The sequence below is a fragment of the Danio rerio genome, chromosome 1 (genome assembly GCF_049306965.1).
Source record: "Danio rerio strain Tuebingen ecotype United States chromosome 1, GRCz12tu, whole genome shotgun sequence".
Taxonomy (NCBI): Eukaryota; Metazoa; Chordata; class Actinopteri; order Cypriniformes; family Danionidae; genus Danio; species Danio rerio.
Window position 1 is genome coordinate 24752501 of NC_133176.1, and position 23350 is coordinate 24775850.

At 37.8% G+C, this 23350-nt stretch overlaps 1 protein-coding gene across 4 annotated transcripts in view; it reads left to right on the plus strand.

Moving 5' to 3' along the window:
* si:dkey-92j12.5 overlaps positions 1 to 23350 on the plus strand; it is an 81760-nt gene that overhangs the window by 18092 nt on the left and 40318 nt on the right. For all 4 annotated transcript variants that reach the window (XM_073951153.1, XM_073951162.1, XM_068221216.2 and 1 more), the window contains exons 10-18: positions 4962 to 5238; positions 5395 to 5457; positions 7434 to 7513; positions 7704 to 7850; positions 8231 to 8407; positions 11447 to 11608; positions 11796 to 12005; positions 15634 to 15714; positions 20754 to 20859. In XM_073951153.1, the coding sequence (XP_073807254.1) occupies positions 4962 to 5238; positions 5395 to 5457; positions 7434 to 7513; positions 7704 to 7850; positions 8231 to 8407; positions 11447 to 11608; positions 11796 to 12005; positions 15634 to 15714; positions 20754 to 20859 (1303 nt within the window). The remainder of the gene's footprint in view (positions 1 to 4961; positions 5239 to 5394; positions 5458 to 7433; positions 7514 to 7703; positions 7851 to 8230; positions 8408 to 11446; positions 11609 to 11795; positions 12006 to 15633; positions 15715 to 20753; positions 20860 to 23350) is intronic.

Consider the following 23350-nt stretch of genomic DNA (forward strand, 5'->3'; position numbering starts at 1 on the left):
TCCTCCTTTAGAGGAATGCACCAAGGAGGGGCCGCCAAGAAGAGTGTGAGCTTCGAAACCAAGGTCCGGTTGGGCCAGAGGGGAAAAACAAAAAAGACCTGCTCTTCGTCCTCCCTGAATTTGCAAATATTTTGTGCGATTTGGCTCACTGGGGGAAACGCATATTTGTGCGTGCCCGATGGCCAGCTGTGAGCCAGTGCATCCGTGCCAAAGGGGGCCTCGGTCAGGGAATAAAACAGCCGGCAATGTTCTCGGTGGAAGCAAACAGATCGATCTGGGCTTCCCCAAAGCGCGCCCATTTCAGCTGGACCAAACCGGGGTGGAGTCTCCACTGTCCTTGGGACACTAGCTGCCATGAGACTGCATCAGCTGAACTGTTGAGCTCGCCCGGAATGTGAATGGCAGGCAGCGATTTCAGCCGAGTGTGACTCCAAAGTAGCAGACGGTGAGTGAGCTAAGACATGCGGCGAGAGCGTATACCCCCCATACAGTTGATATAAGTCACCGTCGCCATGCTATACGTCCTGACCAGCACGTGTTTCTGCTCCAGCACCGGTAAAAAGCAGCGGAGAGCCAGATACACTGCCAACAGCTCCAGGCAGTTGATATGCCAATGCAGGCAAGCTCCGGACCACGAACCCACGGCTGCATGCTCATTGCACACAGCCCCCCAGCCTGAGCTGGAGGCATCTGTTGTTATGACAACATGCCTGGATACTAGCTCTAGGGGCACTCCGGCCCGTAGAAAGCCATAGCGGAGTGATATGCACCTGGTGTGTGCCCGTGTGCCATGCCAGTCTGGGAACTCGATCGCGAAGCCAACGCTGAAGTGGTCTCATATGGAGCAAACCGAGCTCCAGCCCGAGATAAGAGATCCTCTGCACAGGGCAAAGTTTGCTCTTTTCTCGGTTGACCTGAAACCCCAATTGATCGAGACGCCGAAGCACCTTGGCTCTATGCAAAATCAACTAACTAGTAGTCGAGATAGTTGAGTATGCGGATGCCGCAAGCCGCAGTGGCGCTAGAGTACTCTCCGCGAGCTTGGTGAAAAAACACGGAGACAGAGAGAGCCCGAAGGGCAGGACTTTGTATTGCCATGCTCGTCCTTCAAACACAAACCAGAGAAAAGGGCGGTGGCGTGGAAGAATGGAGACGTGAAAATTTGCGTCCTTCAGGTCTATGGCTGCAAACCAATCCTGTGGACAGACGCTCTGAAGCAAGCGTTTCTGCGTGAGCATTCTGAAAGGCATTTTGTTTAAATGACAGTTCAGTCTGCGCAGATTTAGGATTGGCCTTAACCCCCCACTCTTTTTGGGCATGATGAAATACAGGTTGTAAAACCCGGACCTCATCTCGGCTGAGGTTACCTGCTCGATTGCATCCTTCGCCAGGAGGACTCTCTCGGGAATAACCCTTGTGAAAAGGACACCCATGAACTTGGGAGGACAAACAGTGAACTGAATCGCACAGCCGAGTCTGACCATCCGTATGAGCCACCGTGACACACTAAGCGGCGCTTACCAGGCCAGCAGAGCGCGCACTAATGGCACCATCGGAGAGATCGCTGACGTGCCAGCGGAGGCGCAGCTTGGGATGGGAGTGCTCATCCCAGGAAGCAGTGCATCCCGAGGAAGAGCTAAAAATAAAAGAATTTCTCTTGCCTTTCTCCCTGGATCCCGCGGTGAGGCAGGAGTGAGAGAAAGGAGTCTGTTCTGCTGCACTCTGAGGGCCTGAGGTGAAGAGTCCTGGTGCTGCGAGGTGGAAGGCAAAGCGTCCCAGGCTGACAGTGCTCGGGTTTGCGCATCTGGAGAGAGAGGAAACTGCTCTTTTGAAAATTCCGCGGACCCGAAGGCGACATAATAGCCCACACTGTAACCATCAGGCCTGCCCGAGTGCTAACTGCTTGGCGGGGAGCAGCAGAGGTGACTTGCCTTTAATAAAAGAGCTCACCGCAACCTCAGTTGTCATAGTTGATCAGCTTGGGCTTGCACTGCTGTCCTTTGTACACTAAAATTCCTCCAGATTTCCTGAACCTTTTAATTAGGTTATGTCATGTTGAAAGTAAAATATAAAAATGTCTTTCTATCTTTGCTGCGGTTGTACCAAATCATAATTACAATCACCTGTTGCCATCACCTGTTTTAAATCACATCATTATTTAACCAATTTACCTGATCATTAGCCCTAAATTGCTCCTGTCCCTTTTTTTTTAAATATGTTGCCGGTCTGAAGGACAAGAAAGGGTGTAGTTTTACAAATTATATTAATTTGACCAGACAAAACATGAAATATTATGTGTTCATATTGTCTGCAATGACATACAAGTCAAAATAAATATGGAAATCCCTACTTTCACTTTTATTCACATTTTTCATACTGTCCCAACGTTTTCTGATTTGGGGTTGTAAGAGAAATACTTAATAGAGAGTTTACTGTCCTTTCATGTGATGTCACACAAATAGCTAAACACAGCACTGTCTAGTAAAACAGTACTATTTCCCTACCACCAAGTCACAGTGATTTCTCTCTTTTTTCCAAAAAGTCAGATAAATGTTCCAAACATTCACCTCCTGGCCTCTTTAGCAGTGCTGTTACCCAAGTCCTCAATAAGTTTTGAAGCCATCTCTGCAGCTCTCTGCATCACTGTAGTGTTCAGTGGTTCCCAGTGAGTTCATATTTCAGAGACTAACCAAGAACGCTGCAGCACCAAGAGGCTCGCCCTCTCGAAGGAGTGCTCAAGAATAGTCCCTTCAGTTCTTCCGTGTTTGTCCACTTTAGGGCCCTATAAATGCCAGAGACTAGTCTCGAGAGGCTGGTTTCTTTGGTGGATCATCAATCAGCATCACATCTGTTAAGTGTAGCTTAGTTTCTGTCCTGCTGACAGTAGAAGTTTTATTCTTCTCTTCTTCAATTGACCCTTTCACAGCGTTTTGATAGAAAGGTGATCCAGTCAACTATAATAGCAATAGTATGTGCCCCCGTTACTGTCCACCATGTTGTCCGACAGGCGTCGGAGTAAAGTAACATTGGCAATTAAATTGAAAGATTGTGACATTGTTCTCGTATGAGACTTTCAATGCACACAGCAGGTACACTGAAAGTATGGGCAATATAAAATTGAATCTTTACTGAAACCTGGAGAAATAGATGGATTACCATCAACTGTCAATCTACAGTGCTGTCACTACTGCTGAACAAATGACTTGAAATGCGAGGACTCGAGACAAATGAACTAATCATTTTTAGTATGGAACTGGGACAGTGCACGTAACTTTAGTTTATGGAAATGGGATTTGTGATGTGGTAAAAAAACAACAACAGTTAACTAGCTAAGAAGTCAGAAGATAAAAAGTGAGATGAGCTAACTGAATAGCCTGGAGACCCAGATACACAATGAATTAATCTTTACTGTCTCTTATAGTTTCATAGATGCATTATAGTTTTGTCTTGTTCGAGATGCCCCGTACAGTATGTGTGTGTTTGTGAATTATGTTATGGATCCAACATGGAACATTTTAACTATATTCAAAGGATCCAAACTCGTCATCAGGAGATTGTAGGCTTTATCTTCAATCGTTTTTTTTATATTCATTTCGAGTTATTGTGGCATCCTGAACATACACCTTGTTTGCATATTGCAGTTTTTATGCCTGCTTCTGTCTGAAATCAGAATGTATTTTTCCAGACATTACTCCCTATTTCCTTTGGGAGAACACAAAAGCAAAAGTTGGACAAAGAGAAGTGTAGGCAATGTTTGTGAAGGGTCAGTTGATCGGGGTCTTGCTTACAGTGGGCAACCTTGAGCTGGCTTTTGAGAATGGAGCAAGAAATGGGCAAGGAGGCCATAAAACATGTTCCTCCTCCTGAGAAAGACTGAAGATTTTCCAGATGGCGCTACATTGTTTCAAAGAAGCATGGGGGAGTTGCTCAGATGTCTGCTACTCAACCTGAGCCCCTGATAAGCCTAGGAAAACTCCCAGACTTTGGGTTGGGTTTTGATAAATGTGAGTGCTAAGCATGGCAAACTGGATGTATGCTTAAAGTGAACACAACATTGTACAGTGATCATGTTCACACAGCTTATATGAATCAATGTTCTTCCATTCCAACCAGGAGTGTGTCTTTAGAGAAAGCATCCTTTCTTAGTGGTCAGATTTTGGAAAAAATATTCAGTATTGGAACCTTCATCAATCAGTGACATATTATTCCTGCATGGATGGTGTAAATAGTTTGTTAAAATGTTTGCAGTAGCTATAAACCCAGCAGTTTTCATTTAATAATATCTTTTGTTTATACTTTGTGTAACAGATGGTTTAGTGTATTTTTTTTATCCAATGCTTATTTTATCCTGAGCTTTGACATTGAAATATGTTTAAAAATGTCTTTATCTCTGTTAGACAAATGAAACGTTTTGTATTTGTTATCCTCAATCTCTCTGTGTCTCTTTTAAGGAAAATTTAAATGTGAAATTCTGGAAACCAGATCTAAATTTAGCTTGATCTATCTGATCATGAAAGGAATCGTTCTGAGCTCTAAACACAGAGTGAATCTTAAGTTAGAGCCAGGGGGCAAAGCCATGAAAATAAACAAAACCAACAACAAACAGTAGCACTGATTTTCTTGATTTTCATTTTTTAAGAGCCAAAATTGTTAACAATTGTTATCAAATTGTTTGTTTGTGGAAGCTATGATATATTGCCACTCAAAGTCAGCATAAAAAAATACTTGTATTTATCATAAATACAGTCAATTATAAAAAAAAAGCAATGTAGTTTTAATATATGAATATGAATAAATTATAGAAGTGTGATTTGGAATTTGAAAATGAATAGTCCTTCTTCTTCTTCCTATTATTATTAGTAGTAGTAGGAGTAGCAGTAGAAGTAGTATTGTATAATAAAAACTGTATGTAATATTTGATTACTGTATTAATATTATTTAACATGTCCGTGTGTGTGTAGGTGGATGGTAAAATTCAACATGACTGCAGTAAACGAAATCCAGAGGAAATTCTGCTTATAACTGGCCAACAAGTGGAGCTCCATCTTCCGAAAAAGTGCTCACCATGTGAAACCCAAACAACCCCCTCAACGTCCACAAACTTCCAGAGACCCTTGACCCCTTTGGGTCTCCTCCCCCCTCCGCTGCCTCCACGTCTGCCAGAGCAAAAGCCAGTTCTGCCCCCAGGGAAAGTTTTCTACACTGAACGCCGGGACTTCAACTTCAACAAAGAGTGCTGTTAGTGAAACTCGTCACTTAGGTTTATTTACATCCATTCACACTGTGCTTGATTCATGACTTTTGCTTCACTTTGGCCTGTTCTCTGTGTGAAGTCTCAATAACTGTGATTCTAATAACAGCTTCTGTTTCTGTTTGTTCACTCTATGACCTCAGTTAGATCATCGCAAACCTGCTGTTTACTGTCCAAGACGGAGAGTAGAAACCACAAGTCCTCATGTAAGAACACGACACATCATATTAAAGGGATGTTCTCGGTTATTTACAGTTTAATTTCTTCTGTATTCATTCATCACTCATGTCTCAGGTTTGTTAGTGCACTGATAATTGTCTAGTTTATTAAAATATTTCAGATCAATGCTTCAAATCATGTATTTTGCAAGGATTTTAATACTGAAATTAGCAGAACCTGTAAGTATGGCATCTGATTTTAGGAGCAAGCAGGGCCAAGCAAATGTGCTAAACTCAAAGTTAACTTGTGCTTAATATCTAGGTCAGTGGTTCTGACCTTTAAGATTCCATGCCCCCCTATTTTCTGCAATATTTCAGAGGCCCCAAGACGTAGCAGTTCTTAGGAATTTACTGGATAACTATTTATTGTTGTTACATTTAAAATAAATGTTTTCTCAATTTGTACTGATTTGAATAATACTTAAAGGTGCAGTATGTAAATTTGACACCCAGTGGGCCAAGAGGAGCGAGTCTTAACTATCAATAAATCGTATTCTACATAAAAGCAATGGCATGCAATAGAAAGAATAATTTCCATATTTAAAGCAATTTTTTTTCTAACCAACACCTTGAATTGATATATTTAAACCGGTTTTTGTTTCTTGGAGCTGAACAACAGGATAAACTGACAGTAAACACCTCAGGTACAACGCATGTGCTTTTTTTCAGTGTGAAATGCTAACAATGTGGGTTTGAATGCCATTTAACATGACATTTCTTGCCATACTACTGAAAGCAGCAGCAGATAGTTCAACTGAGATCTTGAAAGAAAATAAACCTTTTGAAACTGAACTTTAGAACAAAACACATATCAGTGATTCAGCATGTACATTTTGTAATTTTAAAGATGTTTAATATGTATTTATTAGCTGCTGAAAGGCCTTATTTAAATTTCTGTCATGTTTCGTCTGCAGGAAACAGCCAAATTGCTTATCATTGCAAATCTAGTCACATAGTGTGATATTAGAAGACAGGGTTACAATATAATCTGCTCACCTAATGTTTACGTTACGTAATATTTATATAATTTGCTAATTAATTACCTAAAATGGAACTCTGAATTTGCGTCTCATTTAGGAGTCTGCTATTGTCCACCAGAGGTCGCATTTCAGTCACAGACGCATGCTTTGAGAGCCTTTCTGAATAAATAAATGAATGAATAAATAAATTAAATACGCAGTTTTCAACCAAGTCAACCCTGGGTGCTGAAATATAATTGGCTCAAGTGGCATTGGACTGGTTTAAAAGAACCGAAACAAAGACAAATAATCCAGCATGTATACAGTTTTTCAGATAAACAAGAATGTTCATTTAACGTGTTTCCTAAATATCTACAAACATATTATTTTATTTTTATGCTTTAGAAGTGTCAAAAACCTACATACAGCACCTTTAAGAATGTCAACAAATATTTGAAATTGTATTTCTTTACCCCTCAACAGTTTAATGAAAGATTTTTAGATTTGGCATATAATTGGATTTGGCCTCAGGAAAATTTTAAACAATAAAAAAACAGGGTGCCCTGACCAAAATAAAGACACAACACCATTATAAAATTAACGTTTTAATTATTTACATTAAAAAGTTACAGATAATTGACAAGTCGGAAATGCTGCCCAAAAACATTAAAAGGTCAGTTCCCTTAAATTGAAAATGCTTTCATCTTTACTCAGCATTCTGAGTAAAGAGATAAGACACTTATTTCACATAAGTGTGGGACAACTTGGGGTGAGAAATTATTTTTATTTTTCATTCTGAGATAAATTGGATCTCTAAACTGTAAATAATCCAGAATACTTCTTTAAGATGTCTCTTGTTTGCTTGATAATTTCTGAAATAGATGTGAGTAGATATGTAGTTGACTCTATCACAAATTTGACTGGCAAAAAAAAAAAAAAAATGTAGTCACCTCAGTCTTTTCGTGTAGTTATTAGCTGTGTGATGCTTTTGAAATTTGATTTCAGGCTGCAAACTGTCTGACGATGAGGAGAAATCACTGAAGGAAAAGTGGCAAAGCAAACTGGGTCCTCAGTATGAAGTCCTGGTGCGTCTCATTTGTATTCTGTCCTGTTTAGCTGACTGTTATTTTCCATGGCTGAGATTTCAGAGCATGTGTCAGCATGTTTATGTTCATTGTGTGTCTTTTCATATGCCATTTTGTTTCTGATGTATATTAATATGTAGATGCTACTATGTTTATATTTATTTTGGATTTGCATTGCATTTATGTGCAGGTGACCCAGGTAGAGAAATTCATTGAGAGCAGTGGTCTTGGTGTGAGCTTGGAGGCTAAAGAAGGTCATCACTATATCTGCTCAATACTGCCAGAGGGTCCATTAGGACAAACAGGAATCATACATCCTGGAGATGAACTGATAGAGGTTCTCTCAAGTAGTATTCATATTTCTATTAACACTACTGAATTCATATACCTGAGAAAATAAGCTAATGAAAACATTGTATTTGGTTATACTTGAAAGTCAAACAAGCATTACATACAGATAATACTGTTGTTTATAGATTATGCTGTTGTAATCCCTTATCATAAACCCTGCTAACGCATGCATGCATAATAGCAGAAAGGGCTCATCTTTCTTTCTGCATTCTGCTTTTTTATGCATAGCACTTTATTCAGTGCTGACTGCACATGAATATCAATCATGACAGCTATTTAAAAATAGCCCTTCCTTCCTGTCAGTAGAAAAGCCCAGAGGATCAGTTCAGCAGAATGAGCGACTTGATGTGTTTGTTCTGTCTGTAGGTGAACGGCTTTTCTCTGATTGGTGAGACACACAAGGAGGTGGTGAGCTTGCTTAAGGAACTGCCTATGAATGTTTGTGTGGTTTGCAGTCGTCTCATCCCACCCAGAGTCAGTGAGGAAGAAGATGATGATGTTCAGCTCACACTTAAGGAGCTACTTGCAGAATTTAATGAAAAGGTTTACTTTGTATCTTTGAAAAATTACATCCATGTAACCATAGAGCTCAGGTATGTCCTGTTTTCACTGATCCTCCTTGAGATGTTTCTACAACTTTACTGGAGTCCACCCATGGTTGACTAGTGGATCGCACATGATTTGGAAAGGCACACAAATCTTTATACAATTAAAATAGAATTTTAGTGCACAAACCAAGCCATGAAGCTTAAGGTTGACCTTCAAGACAAAATTGTATCAAAGCACAGATCTGGGCAAGGGCTCAGAAAAACATTATCAACATTGGAGATACAGTTGAAGTCAGAAAAATATTTTTCAACACATTTCAAGACAATAGTTTAAAAAACTCATTTCTAATAATTGATTTATTATATCTTTGCCATGATGACAGTAAATAATATTTTACTAGATATTTTTAAGACACTCCTATACAGCTTAAAGCGACATTTAAAGGCTTAACAAGGTTAATTAGGTTAACTAGGCAAGTTAGGGTAATTAGGCAGGTTATTGTATAACGATGGTTTGTTCTGTAGACTTTCGAAAAAAATAGCTCAATGGGGCTAATAATTTTGACCTTATTATGGCTTTTAAAAAATTTAAAACTGATTTTATTCTAGCCGAAATGAAACAAATAAGACTTTCTCCAGAAGAAAAAATATTATCAGACATACTGTGAACATTTCATTGCTCTGTTAAACATCTTTTGGGAAATATTTAAAAAATAAAAAAAAATAAATGGGGGGCTAATAATTCTGACTTCAACTGTACTTGCTCATTTAATTTGTTTAATTTGTTTAATTTGTGCCAGAATCAGATCCGGCATCTTTGAAATTTGGCATTTGGCATTTTACAGATCCCTCTCCTCGCACGTCCCGTTTCTCACTGTCATCCGTGACTCCACAACTCTCTTCACATTTGTCCGCGACACCTGTCCCATAGCCCCCCACTCCCACGTTTTCTTACATGTGCCATTTACACATCCTACTCATGAATCCACTTAGGGGCGACTATGTACATTTCTGCCAATCCCAATGTCCTTCTTGCTCACGTCAATGAGAAATGCCGGTTTGCATTGCATATATCAGCATGCTATTGACTGACTCAGTCACCCCCTTCTTTAAACCCAACCAATAGTCTTTTCTAACGCAAACTTGAAAAGAAAAGCTGTCAAGGGTGCATAATTAATCATGATTTCACACATTTTTTTGGGGGGGAGCAATTTGGTTCTAGAAGCATCCTTTGCCCCAAGTCTGATGATGTATGAGTGGAGATACAGAGCAAAGTTTTTGCTCTGGAAAAGCTGTCCATACGGAGGTAAACATTCAGCAGTAGTGCGAAAAAGAACAGAGGTTCATACAATGCAGCTAAACATAGCCCCGGGCACATATTTCACAGTTTCCAAAATTGTAGCTCAAAACACATATCCCCAATGAGCCTGTGTCCGATATAATTTTTAAAAAGCCAATTGACAGTTCACCTTGAGTTTGCCAAAAGACACCTGAAGGACTCTCAGACCATGATAAACTAAATTCTCTGGTCTGATAAAACAAAGATTGAAAATTTGTGCACCACAGCCAGGATGGCAAAAGAAGTGCTATGGGACAACTCTGTGAGTGTCTTTGAGTGACCCACCCAGAGCCCAGACTTAAACCTGATTGAACACCTATGACGAGATATGAAAATGGCTATGAACAAAGGCTTCCACCCAAACTGACGGAGATTGAGAGGTCCTGCAAAGAAAAAATAGGAGTAACTATCCAACAATGTGCCAAGTTTGCAACACCCAAAAACATTTGGGACTGTAATTGCTGCAATTGCTGCTTAAACAAAAACCTGAGAAAGTCTGAGGATACTTATGTACATGTGATTTATCATTGTTATTTTGTCTTTTTTTAAATTAGCGAAGATTTGCAGATTATCATTGTGGCACGTTATAGATTTCTGAGGAAAATAATGGATTTACTAAAATAGTTATTATAATTATAACATTATTTTATAGATGATAATTTTCTATGCAAATGTGAATTTACAGATGTAATTAAACTCATGACAAACATGTATCAGTGGAAATTACATAAAAGCTTACTTTAAATGTCATAAACCATAAATGCTTGTCAAGATATGATTCTAAGACAATTTTGCCAATTATAAAAAGACTTTAAACTAGGACCTGTTGCATTTAATATAAATTTAAAAACAATACCTTTTAATTTCACTGTAGTTGACATGCAATTATATGTCCACAAACCTAATTATAGTCTTTTAAAGTTTTTTTTTTATAACAAGTACAATTTAAAAAGTCTTTAAAAGTCCAAGAGTATTTATTCTCCTATATTTTCATTCTCCAATAAACTCATATGTAGGCCCACACAGAATCTGCAGGTGCAGAATTCCGCTTAATTTCCACAGATTTTTAGCCCATCACTGATTCTGTTTATTTACTTGTGTAAATGTGTGTAAACTATATATTTATTTAGTTTTTAAATTAATTATAGTAATTTTATTGGTTAATGCAAAACTATTCATATGATTTTTTTACAGTGCAGTTTGTCAAGTAATATTTTCTGTCTTTTAGTAGAGATATTATATGAGAGACTTACTTTGTTTACCAAATACAGCGGATCTAATTGGATTTGCATTGCAAACATTAATTACAAGTTAAAAGGTATTATAAGTTTTTAGTTATGATACTCCCAAAATAATTTCGCAAAAATCAGCAGATTTTAACACAATTCTGCGCAGATTCCATCTGGCCCTACTCATATGGTTGATTTTCCTCCTTGAAACATAAAGAGGGTGAAAATTAAAGGAGCTGGTGAATACAGGAATACTTGTAATGTACATACAAGTTCTTGTAATGTATAAAACACATTTAAATTGCCATACCACTGGTACTAACAACAAGTTGTTTTTGGCAATCATATATTCTCAAAGAAACATGTAATAACGTGAAGAATGTAAAATTACATAATAGACATTTGCTTGTCTTTCTAAATAAGCTAAAATATGTTGCAGAATAATACTGATCACATTTTCTCACAGGCAGAGCAGAACATATTTGGGAGCTTCTTTGCTGTCAGAGAGGAGGATCTGAAGTCAGAGGCTCCTGTTCTGTCCCATCAGGCCATGTGGGAGAACGAGATTGAAGTTTATGAGCTGCAGAAAGGCGATTCTGGCTTGGGATTCAGTATACTAGACTACCAGGTGTGTGAGTGTTTATTTACCAGTACTCCCAACAACATAAGAGCAGCAGAGTTTGAGCTGCACATGAGTTGGTTCGGGGAGTCCCAGTTGGTTTGAACTGCCTCTACAAACATGGCAGCAGTGTCTCCTAATTTATTACTATTCTTGCCTTTCTCCCCTGTGCTGTCACTTTCTGAAACTCTCTCAGGACCCTGTGAACCCAGGCCGTACTGTGATAGTGATCCGCTCTCTTGTACCAGGCGGCTTGGCAGATAGAGATGGGCGCTTGTTGCCAGGCGACCGCTTGATGTTCGTGAACCAGACTGATTTAAGCCACGCGAGTCTGGCTCAGGCCGTTCATGTTCTCAAGAGCACTGCTTTGGGAACTGTACGCATTGGAGTTACCAAACCTTTACCGGTAAATACCTCCATTCATATTGTATATGTGTAAATGTAAACTACTCAGGTCATCTGAGAATATCAGGTAAGGTTTTATTTAGTAGAGCTCAGCTCTGTCTATACAAAGTTAGCATGTATGATTGCAGCGATATAAGTAGGTATGTTCATCAATTAGTGTCATTAATGGCTAATTCTCTGACTGCTAATATCCCAACAACCAATTTTGTGTTTAATAGAAGTCTAATAGACAACTAAACGTAGACAGTTTGGCTAAAACAAGGCTAAACCTGGGCTGTCAGTGAAAATCTAATAGACATATAAGAATAGACCAAAACTAGACTAGTCGTCATATAGACAGATTAGACCAGGGGTGCCCAAACTCGGTCCTGGAGGGCCCGTGTCCTGCAAAGTTTAGTTCCAACCCCAATCAGACACACCTGCGCTAGTTAATCAAGCTCTTACTAGGCTTTCTAGAAACATCCTTGCAGGTGTGTTGAGGCAAGTTGTAGCTAAAATCTGCAGGACACCAGCTCTCTAGGACTGAGTTTGGACATCCCTAAATTAAACAGACTTTATATGTGTAGTCATTCATTTCTGTTTATTTGATGACTAGTCTAGTTTTGGCCTATTCTTAGACTTCTATTAGTTTTTTTACTGACAGCCCAAGTTTAACCTTGTTTTAGCCCAGATGACTATGTTTAGAGGTCTATTAGACATCTTCTAAAAACAAAAAATGCTTGCTGGAATATTACAATTTCAGCTACTGTAACGACATTTGCATGCAGTTCCATTGTTCTTAGTGATTTGTGACATGTTTTCAACACGTTTTTTTAATATTGAATTTCAGATATATTTAAATTAGACATTCATAAAAGTTCATTGATGCTATTTATTATTGTAAAAAAACATAACAATAAAAAGAGGAATCTAAGTAAGCAAATAAAAAAATAAAAAATTTAAAAAAGAAATAAATTAGGTCAACAGTTGTCCATTACATTACATAACAATTTTACATATATTGAACAATATTTGTAACTTTTAAAAATGTAATAATATAAAATTTGACAATACAATAATAATAAGAGTGTATAATCTATAAATAGTAATGATGTCAAAGTATTTTAATATTACCCCTCCACACCACACAGATAAAGGTTTTGTTAGAATTTCTTTATTAGATTTTCTTTTAGAAGTCATATAAAACATATTTTATTGGTATTGTTTATTTACAAATAAAGCTCTAATTAGTATTAAAGGTGCATTAGGTGATCTGCTAGCGTTAGCATACTAGCTTTATTTTACAGGGAATTTACATCCCTTCTCTGCTGTCAAAAGCTACGCCTCCTTAAGTCATGAATGTGTGAATGTGCGCTGAATAGATGATGATAGACAACCTTATATAACATTAGATTATGTCATTCACCAGTTAGAAAACTCTATGGAGATACGCACTTTGTAGTTGACAGACCAACAGGTCCTAAAATTATATTTCTCCAAAAATGTCATTGGGGTAAAGTTGGTTTTATTTTCGCACATTCTGTCTTTCTCCTTTATAATATAATTTCATTAAGGTATTTTTCACATATAATCAGCCAATGATTAAAATACAACATTGTACACAGTTCACTATTAAATAGTGCTATAATATTGTTTTGAAGTCATATTTACACACTATTTCAGACACAGTATTCAAAGTAACATTAGAGTAGGAGCATGTCACAAGTTTTCACAGTTCAAAAATGAACGAATGTATGAATATGAATCAAACTTCACCAAAGGACAGAAATAAAAACAGAAATATCCTGTCACTGTTTTACATTACACTTACTGTACGTTACCAAGTCAACGAGTGACGTACTTTTCATTTTCAATTGTGCTCGCTGAGCCTCACGTACATTGCTTGTTTTCATCTCCTTTTACACTTGAACAACTAAACGAATGCTTAGGTGTATTTAACCAACTATATTATAGATGCTCTAATGTAATATTTTGATGACAGCATCAGACATTTTCAGTGGCTAAAAAACATCTCTGTGCATATAAACCCATTCATGAACAAGAACAAAATCTACATCAGCTTTGCGTGACTAAAATAGTTTTAAAACATACGTGTCTAAACGTAATATTTCAACCACGGTGTCATCCTTCAGATCGTGGTTTTGAACTGCTTAACGCCATTTCCCTCCAATGTGCAAAAGTAATTTCGATATTGATTCGTGATTTAGAAAAGTTTTGATTTTGCAATCTTGGCTGAAGCCAAACATAAAATTTGTTTTCATGGATACAAGGTCAGCTGGTCTTTCAGAAAGTAATCTTTCAATTTGATACAGAGTTTGCCTGATGTCTCTCTTTGTCAGATGTAGGTGGCCATGCTTAACGTGCACGAGCAAATGACTGATCTATCTGCGTAAAGAGACTGCACAGAAATACACATTTAAATTTGTTGATGGACAGTTTGAGTTACCTGTCGTAAATGAGTTATTTGTCAGCCCAATAATTTTTAATTAGATACACATTTCTTAGTCGTATGCGTCAACCTGATAATAAAATACATATAAACACATTTAGATCATTCATTCATTCATCTTCTATTTGGCTTAGTCATTCAGGGGTCGTCACAGCAGAATGAACCGTCAACTTATCCAGCATAAGTTTTATGCAGCGGATTCCCTTTCAGCCGCAACCCAATTCTGGGAACACCCATACACTTTTGCATTCACACACATACACTAAATTAATTCACCTACAGCGCATGTCTTCCGGGGAAACCAGAACACCCACAGAAAATCCACTCAAACATGTGGAGAACATGCAAACTCCACACAGAAATGCCAACTGACCCAGCCAGGGCTTGAACCAGCAATTTTTTTTGCTGTAAGGGAATCGTGCTACCCACTGCCTCACCATGACGCCCTACATTTAGATCATTTACTTTAATCATTACAATTGGAATGTGAAGAGACGTTTAACCAGCACAACAAAAATATTTCTGAATATAATCACCTACTGCACCTTTAATTGTTTATTATGTGTGTATAACATGCAAAATGCTAGCTTTGAAATTCACCTAGTAAAAAACAATTATAATTTAAATCCTATTTTCATTTTAATCACCCTTTTACAACTTGAAAGGTAATTTGAGGTTTGGTTAAAATGACTTTTGTTCTGGAAAGGATGAAAGAATTTGTATTCTGTTCATATGTATGCAATATTGAACATGGTTAGCAAATTAAAACTTCAGATCCAAAAGATCCAAAGCAGGATTTGCTTAATTGTTTAAATTCGTGTTACCTGTGTCACATTGTATATTTTGCAAGTCCACTTGGTCTGGTGGTGGTCTTTGGTTTTAGACTGTATTTGGTGAACGGGTCTCAGTAACTGTGGCTCGTGGGTTTCTGGTTACTGGAATCTTTAAATAATTAATGTCTCTTGAATTCTAACACCAGGCTGCTAAAACAAGTGGTGCGTTTGTGTTTATGTGTCCCACAGCTCTGAAATCGAGTTTAGCTAGTCCTGTAGACACATTTTTCCTTTTTCTTAGTGAAGTTGAGAGTCGTGGACTGCATATGTGATTGTGTCCTGACAGAGGCTGGAGTTGGACAAGAGTTTTTGAGTAGAAGACTTAATGCAGCTTTTGTCACTGGTAGGAAAATGACATCCAGGACACAGGAGCTGAAATAACAGGCAACTGCCACTCAGAACATAACCACCAGCACAGCACTTTCCAGGTAGGCTGCATATACAATGTTTTCAATATTCTAATGCTAATGTGATTTTTATTTTTTGTTAAAGTGTGGTGTAGTACACTGCTTTTCAAACTCTTGACGTGTGTGGGGGTGTTCAAGCATAAACTTGGATTTTTTTGGTTGTTTTAGGCACAATCTAAAATGTAGATGTAGAAAGGGAATGACTTTTGTGGTGTCCTGCAGCAGTTGATTATGTAAACAGTCTATGTTTTCAACTAGTTCCACTCAAGCAGTGAGTAGGCCAAAGAGAAAGTGTTGTTTTTTTTTCCACTGACCTAATTTAGTGTGGTCATTCTAGCTGCCAGGGTTTAACTGGGGAGGATATTTGTTGACGGGATTTGTGTGACATCATCTCTTATTCACATGAGGGTTTTGGTTTTCTCAAGACCACAAGTATGTACGGAGCTCACCATCTGATTGGCTTGTTGAGAACACATTCCTTTTTTTTTTGTTAATAATTCACTTTTTGTGGGCGACATGGTGGCTCAGCGGTTAGCAAAGTCGCCTCACAGCAGGAACTCGCTGGTTCGAGTGGTGGCTGGGTCAGTTGGCATTTCTGTGTGGAGTTTGCATGTTCTCCCCATGTACACTGCAAAAAATGCTTTTCTTGCTTAGATTGTTTGTCTTGTTTCTAGTCTAAATATCTAAAATTTCTTATATCAAGAAACATTTTCCAGACAAGCAAAACATATTGTCTTGTTTTGAGAAATAATATACCAATATTAAGTGAGTTTTTCCTTAAATCAAGCAAAATAATCTGCCAATGGGGTAAGCAAAATAATCTTGTTTTTCTTTTGACGTAAGATTATTTTGCTTACCCCATTGGCAGATTATTTTGCTCGATTTAAGGAAAAACTCACTTAATATTGGCATTTTATTTCTCAAAACAAGACAATACGTTTTGCTTGTCTAGAATATTCTTCTTGATTTAGGAATTTTTAGATATTTGGACTAGAAACAAGACAACAAATCTACATAAGAAAAGCATTTTTTGCAGTGTATGTGTGGGTTTCCTCTGGGTGTTCCGGTTTACCCCACGGTCCAAAGACATGCGCTATAGCTGAATTGAAAACTAAATTGCCCATAGTTTATATATGTGTGAATGAGAGTGTTTGGGTGTTTCCTCATACTGGGTTGCAGCTGGAAGGGCATCCGCTGCATAAAACATATGCTGGATAAGTTGGCGGTTTATTTCACTGTGGTGATTCCTGATTAATAAAGGGATCTAAGCTAAAGGAAAATGAAATTAAATTAAATGATGAACTTTTTGACACTGCTAATGGTGAACAAAACATTTAATAAAATATACAAAAATTGTTATTCCTTGAGAATGTAATAATTAGCTGCGTTTTTTGGTTTCAACTATATATTTTAAGTTATGCAAAGTTTCACTTAATATTTTTAGTTAGTTTGATTGATATAAGTAAAGATGACAAGAAAAGTTCATTTGATTTAAGAATTTTACAGTGTATATAAGCTTGATTTTGGTGGATAGATCTGCTACGCTGCTGATGCTGTAGAACAAGAATACTTTCATTAATTCAGCCTAGTCAAGATAATGAAAAGTAGAGGTTTTAAAAGAAGTAAACCGCTATCACATTTCTACAGGTGAAGATGGCAAGGAGCTGGGCAATAATAAGCATTCATAATCGCACTGTATAGACCTCATTCTTCACGAGTGGGCATTTGAACCTTATTGGCTCAAGACTGCTATGTTCACACTGCGAGGCTTACTGCTCAAATCTGATTTTTTTTGCATGGCTGTTCACACTGCTCTTATAAATGTGGCCAATATCAGATTTGCAGTGTGAACAGATCATTTGCTTCCATTCATTTTTAGCCATAAAAACATCTCATTATGCTGCTTGATGTTGCAACTGATATTTTGTAATAATATTATTTAATTTTTATGAATAGATGTGAACACACCTGTTTGTAGAGCAAGTTAGACTTTTTTATGCCATTTACTATTCTAAGTAATTTCTTTCTAATGGCAACTGAATCAGAAGTTCTAAAGCAATCACAGAAATGAGCACACTTCTACATTGCAGAAGAAGGTTATATAAGATACAATAAAAGTACAATATGTACAATATGTACTTTGTGTAAGTACAGAGAAGAAAAGCTCAATATTCAATATAAGTAGAAAAGTCCCATCAAACTTATTACACTTTCACGTTAATATAAAACCTCATATGATTTTGTAGGTAGCATTATTCCAGGTTTTTTTTTTTTACATACACTACCAGTCATAAGTTTGGGGTCAGTAGGGTTTTTAAATGTTTTAAAATAAGCGTATTCTGCTCACCACGGCTGCATTTATTTAATCAAAAATACAGTACATATTGTGAAATGTTATTGCACTATAAAATAACTGTTCAAATGTAGTTTATAATTTAAACTATATATATATATATATATATATATATATATATATATATATATATATATATATATATATATATATATATATATATAAAATTTAAATCTATAATTCAATTTAATCATTTATTCCAGTGATTTTAAAAGACAATTTTTTATTTTATTTTTTTTTTTGCTTTATTACTCCGGTCTTTAGAAACTCATGATCCTTCTGAAATCCTTCTGATATTAAGCAAGAACACAGAATGAAGGTCACTGGTTTGAGCCATTCATTTTCTTTTCGGCTTAGTCTCTTTATTAATCCAGGGTCGCCACATCGGAATGAACCGCCAACTTATCCAGCACATGTTTTTATGCAGCGAATGCCCTTTCAGCCGTAACCCATCTCTGGGAAACATCCACACACATTCACTCACACACACACTCATACAATACAGCATACCCAATTCACTTGTACCGCATGTCTTTGGACTGTGGGGAAACTGGAGCACCCGGAGGAAACCCACGCGAACGCAGGGAGAACATGCAAACTCCACACAGAAACGCCAACTGAGCCGAGGCTCAAACCAGCGACCCAGCGACCTTCTTGCTGTGAGGCGACAGTGTAACCCCGCCGGTCCTACACCATCCAACTCGCTCCGAGCTGGTTTCGAACCGGCGACCTTCCGCATGGGAGTCAGGCGCTCTACCAAGGAGGCTAAAGACCATGGCCTCTAGCGTCTGTCGCTAGAGCACCCTTTAGAGGTCAGAGGAGTGAGGTTTTACCTGCACAGCACACACTAGCTGGCCTCCGTTACACTCACCCCCCTAAACCTCACTCCCATCCGGGTCACAGCACCAATGTAACCCTACTGGTCCTACACCATCAAACCCACTCCGAGCTGGTTTCGAACCAGCAATCTTCCGCATGGGAGTCGGTTGCTCTAACAAGGAGGCTAAAGACCATAGCCTCTAGCGTCTGTCGCTAGAGCACCCTTTAGAGGTCAGAGGAGTGAGGTTTTACCTGCACAGCACACACTAGCTGGCCTCCGTTACAACAGCACTACCTACTGCCCATTATTATTATTACTATTATTATTATTATTATTATTATTATTATTATTATTATTATTATTATTATTATTGTTATTATTGGTAATAGTAACAAAAACAATTATGATAGAAGTAATATATTCATTTGAAACTACATACAGTAAGAAAGCTGTTATTTAAAATTTTAATAAATATTTAACAATTTTTTCACATTTAATAAACGCTGCCTTGATGACCAGAATCATTTTCTTAAAAAAAAAAAAAACTGACCTCAAACTTTTGTCAGGTAGTTTATATGGTGCAGTGGGTTGCACATTCGCCTAACAGCAAAAAGGTCTCTGGTTCAAATCATGGCTGGGTCAATTTGCATTTCTGTGTGGAGTTTGCATGTTCTCCCCATGTTTGCGTGAGTTTCCTCCGGGTGCTCCGGTTTCCCCCACAGGCCCAAAAACATGTGGGACAGGTGAATTGGGTAAGCTAAAATGTCCGTAGAGTATGTATGTGAATAAGTGTGTATAGATGTTTCCCAGTGATGGGTTGAAGCTGAAAGGGTATCCGCTGCGTAAAACATATGCTGGATAAGTTGGTGGTTCTTTCCGCTGTGGCGACCACTAATGAATAAAAGGACTAAGCCAGAAAGAAAACGAATGAATGCTTATTACTTCAGCACTAAATGAATTTTAAGCTCCACTCTCAGGCCATCCAAGATGAAGGTGCCTTTTGTCTAGTGAAAAAGTTTATAGCTCAAAAATGGTCTTTGGTGATTCATAAAATGCAAGTAAACGACAGGTAGCACTTTGAGAATGTTTGATGTATACGTTTAATACACAGCCTTAGTAAACAATCCTGAGCATATTCATTACAGTCTTGAGAACAAGCTTACCATGGTATAATGACGTTTGTTCAAGCTTTAGCTAATACTGTTCGTTTACAACTATTTTTATACAAGTTTCAGCATCCAGCATAAGCACAAAAATAAAACCATTATGGTAAACAATACAACACATCTTCCCTCTCTATTATATATAAACAGCAGCAGCTCACGTGTGAGTTTGATGTCTGTGCGTATGTAATTATCATGTGTTAGGAATCTCACACTCCAGAAAAACAGTAAAAAAACAAGAGTTTTTCAATGGCGATGTATAAACGAACTGTATGCATTTTACCCAAATTTGGCCTTTGACACTAGGTCACTTTGGACCCTGTCTGTCTGATAAATTGGGTCAGGATTTGGAAGACACTTGAGAACATTAGAAAATTGCATTTTCTTGTCTTGACAACCAGTACTGTATTTGACATCATCCGCTGACAACTTTAAAAAAAGCTCAAGAAATTGCTCATCAGAGGATTGTTCTTGTTGCTGTGAATGTCATTCAGTCACACATTCGCTGGCACCGACTCGCCTGGGATGTCTCTCGAGAACTGGATGCCTGTGCACTAAATAAACACTTTCAACACTGGAAATGAAGCATTGCTGCAGGACAGATGTTTAAAATGGTTCTTAGCAGCTCCAGAGATCTTTCACTTTCCGTTTACTGCAAACGCAACGAAAATAGGCCATTTCACTGATTAAAGATGCCTGATGCTTTTCTCTGTTTGTGTTCCAGACAAATTCCCACTCTCAGAAGAGCAAGATGGAGGCTGAGCCCGTCTCTATTCCCTCTAGTGGCTATGAGAGAACCATAACTGTAGTCAGGGGAAACTCCAGTCTGGGTATGTTAACACTGTTCGTTACGTTCTTCCTGTCTGTCTTCTTATACATCCTCAGTATATTTCACAGAGATATGAACTCTGTGAGAGAGCTGTAAAATGTGTGTTTGTACGTGTGTAGTTGTTTTATGTGTGTTTGTGTGCTAAAGTTCTGGGTGTTGACTCCCTTTCAGATGAAACTACGCGTGTTTAATGTTATGTAGGGATGTGAAATTTTGTATTAGTATATGATATAATGTTTCACATATTTTTTTGCTAATTATTATGTACTTGTATGTGTGTTGTTAATATTAGTGTTTTCTTAAAACATAACAAATGTGTAAATGGCACAGTATTTCTTTCTTTCTTGCTGGCCATGTCAGGCTAATAAGTTAGATTTGCACTCTTTGTTTTTTACTGCCCCTAGCGCTAAATTTATTTATTTTCCTATTATATAAAAAATATATATATTGAAAAAAAAACGCTTTTAAAAACCTTACCAACACCAAACTATTAAGTATATGAACTTCATTATAAGTAAAATAATTAATCATTATCAAAGTATTTAAACACTGACACCTGTAAATCCTTAAATGCGCTTAAAGTGGCTTATTTCAGAAATCTTTGTTATTAGCAACACTGCTGGCCATTTCTGGAACTGCAGCCTGCAACATTTTACTCATTTGCACCTGTACACACATACAATAATCTGAACGTGATTCAGTACCTTGATTTATTTGCCACAAAGGTTTTTCATGAAATAATTTGGGAACACCTAATAATGAACATCCAGAGGTACAGTACATCTGGAAAGTATTCATAGCGCTTCACTTTTTTCACAATTTTTGTCACAGCCTTATTTCAAAATGGATTAAATTAATTTATTTTCTCAAAATTCTACACACAATACCCCATAATGACAATGTGAAAATTTGTTCAAATTGTTGTAAATTTATTGAAAAAAAAAAAAATCACATATACATAAGTATTGACAGCCTTTGCCGTGAAGCTCTAAATTGAGCTCAGGTACATTCTGTTTCCACTGATCATTCTTGAGATGATTCAGCAGCTTAATTGGAGTTCACCTGTGGTAAATTTAGTTGATTAAACATGATTTGTAAAGGCTGACACCTGTCTATATAAGGTCCCAGGGTTGACAGTGCATGTCAAAGCACAAACCAAGCATGAAGACAAAGGAATTGTCTGTAGACCTCTGAGACATGATTGTCTCTTGGCACAAGGCTGTGTACGGTTACAGAAAAAAATGTCTGCTGCTCTTAAAGTTTTATTGAGCACAGTGGTCCCATCATCCATAAGTGAAAGATGTTTGGAACCACCAGGACACTTCCTAGAGCTGGCCGGCCATCTAAGCTGAGTGATCGGGGGAGAAGGGGCTTAGTCAGGGAGGTGATCAATAGCCAGATGGTCACTCTGTTTGAGCTTCAGCGTTCTTCTGTGAAGAGAGGAGAACCTTACAGAAGGACAACCATCTGTGCAGCAATCCACCCATCAGGCCTGTATGGTAGAGTGGCCAGAAGGAAACCACTCTTTAGTAAAGGACACATAGCAGTCTGGAATTTGTCAAAAGGCATCTGAAACTAAATTTTCTGGTCTGATGACACTAAAATTAAACTCTTTGAAGTGAATGCCAGGCGTTGCGTTTGGAGAAACCAGGCATTACTGATCACCAGGCTAATACCATCCCTACAGTGAAGCATGGTGGTGGCAGCATCATTCTGTGGGAATGTTTTTCAGCAGCAGGAACTGGAAGACTAGTCAGGATAGAGGGAAAGATGAATGCAGCAATGCATCCTTAATAAAAACCTGCTTCAGAGTGCTCTTGACCTCAGACGGGGTGCAACGGTTCATCTTCCAGCGGGACAATGACCCAAAGCACACCAACTTCACAACAACTCGGTGAATGTTCTTGAGTGACCCAGCCATAGCCCAGATCTAAATCCTGTTGAATATCTCTGGAAAGATCTGAAAATTGCTGTACATTGTCACTCATGTAGCCGATCTATGAGGTCGTCTGGCAAAGACCTTTCAGCCATTCCCAGCACTCGTCTTAAGACTAAAGATGACCGTGCTTGCACTGAGAACTCTGGGATCAGTTGAACTTTTTAAAAAGCATTTAAAGACATACCTTTTTGGTCAAGATTTTAATTAACAGTATTAGTGTTTCTGTATTTGAATTTTTAATTAGTTTTAATTTGTTTTAACATGCCTTCTTTTATTGTCATGTGTTCTTTTACTTGTTTTCTCTTATTGTAAAGCACTTTATGACTCAATGTCTGGGAAAGGTGCAACATAAATAAAGCTTTACTTACTTACTTACTTAATTACTTCCCATACAACCTAATAGAGCTTGAGAGGTACTGCAAAGAGGAATGTGCATCATATTCAAAGAGACTTGAGGCTGTAATTGCTGCCAAAGGTGCATCAACAAAGGCTGTAAATGCATATGTACATGGGATTTTTCAGATTTTTTATTTGTAATAAATTTGCAACAATT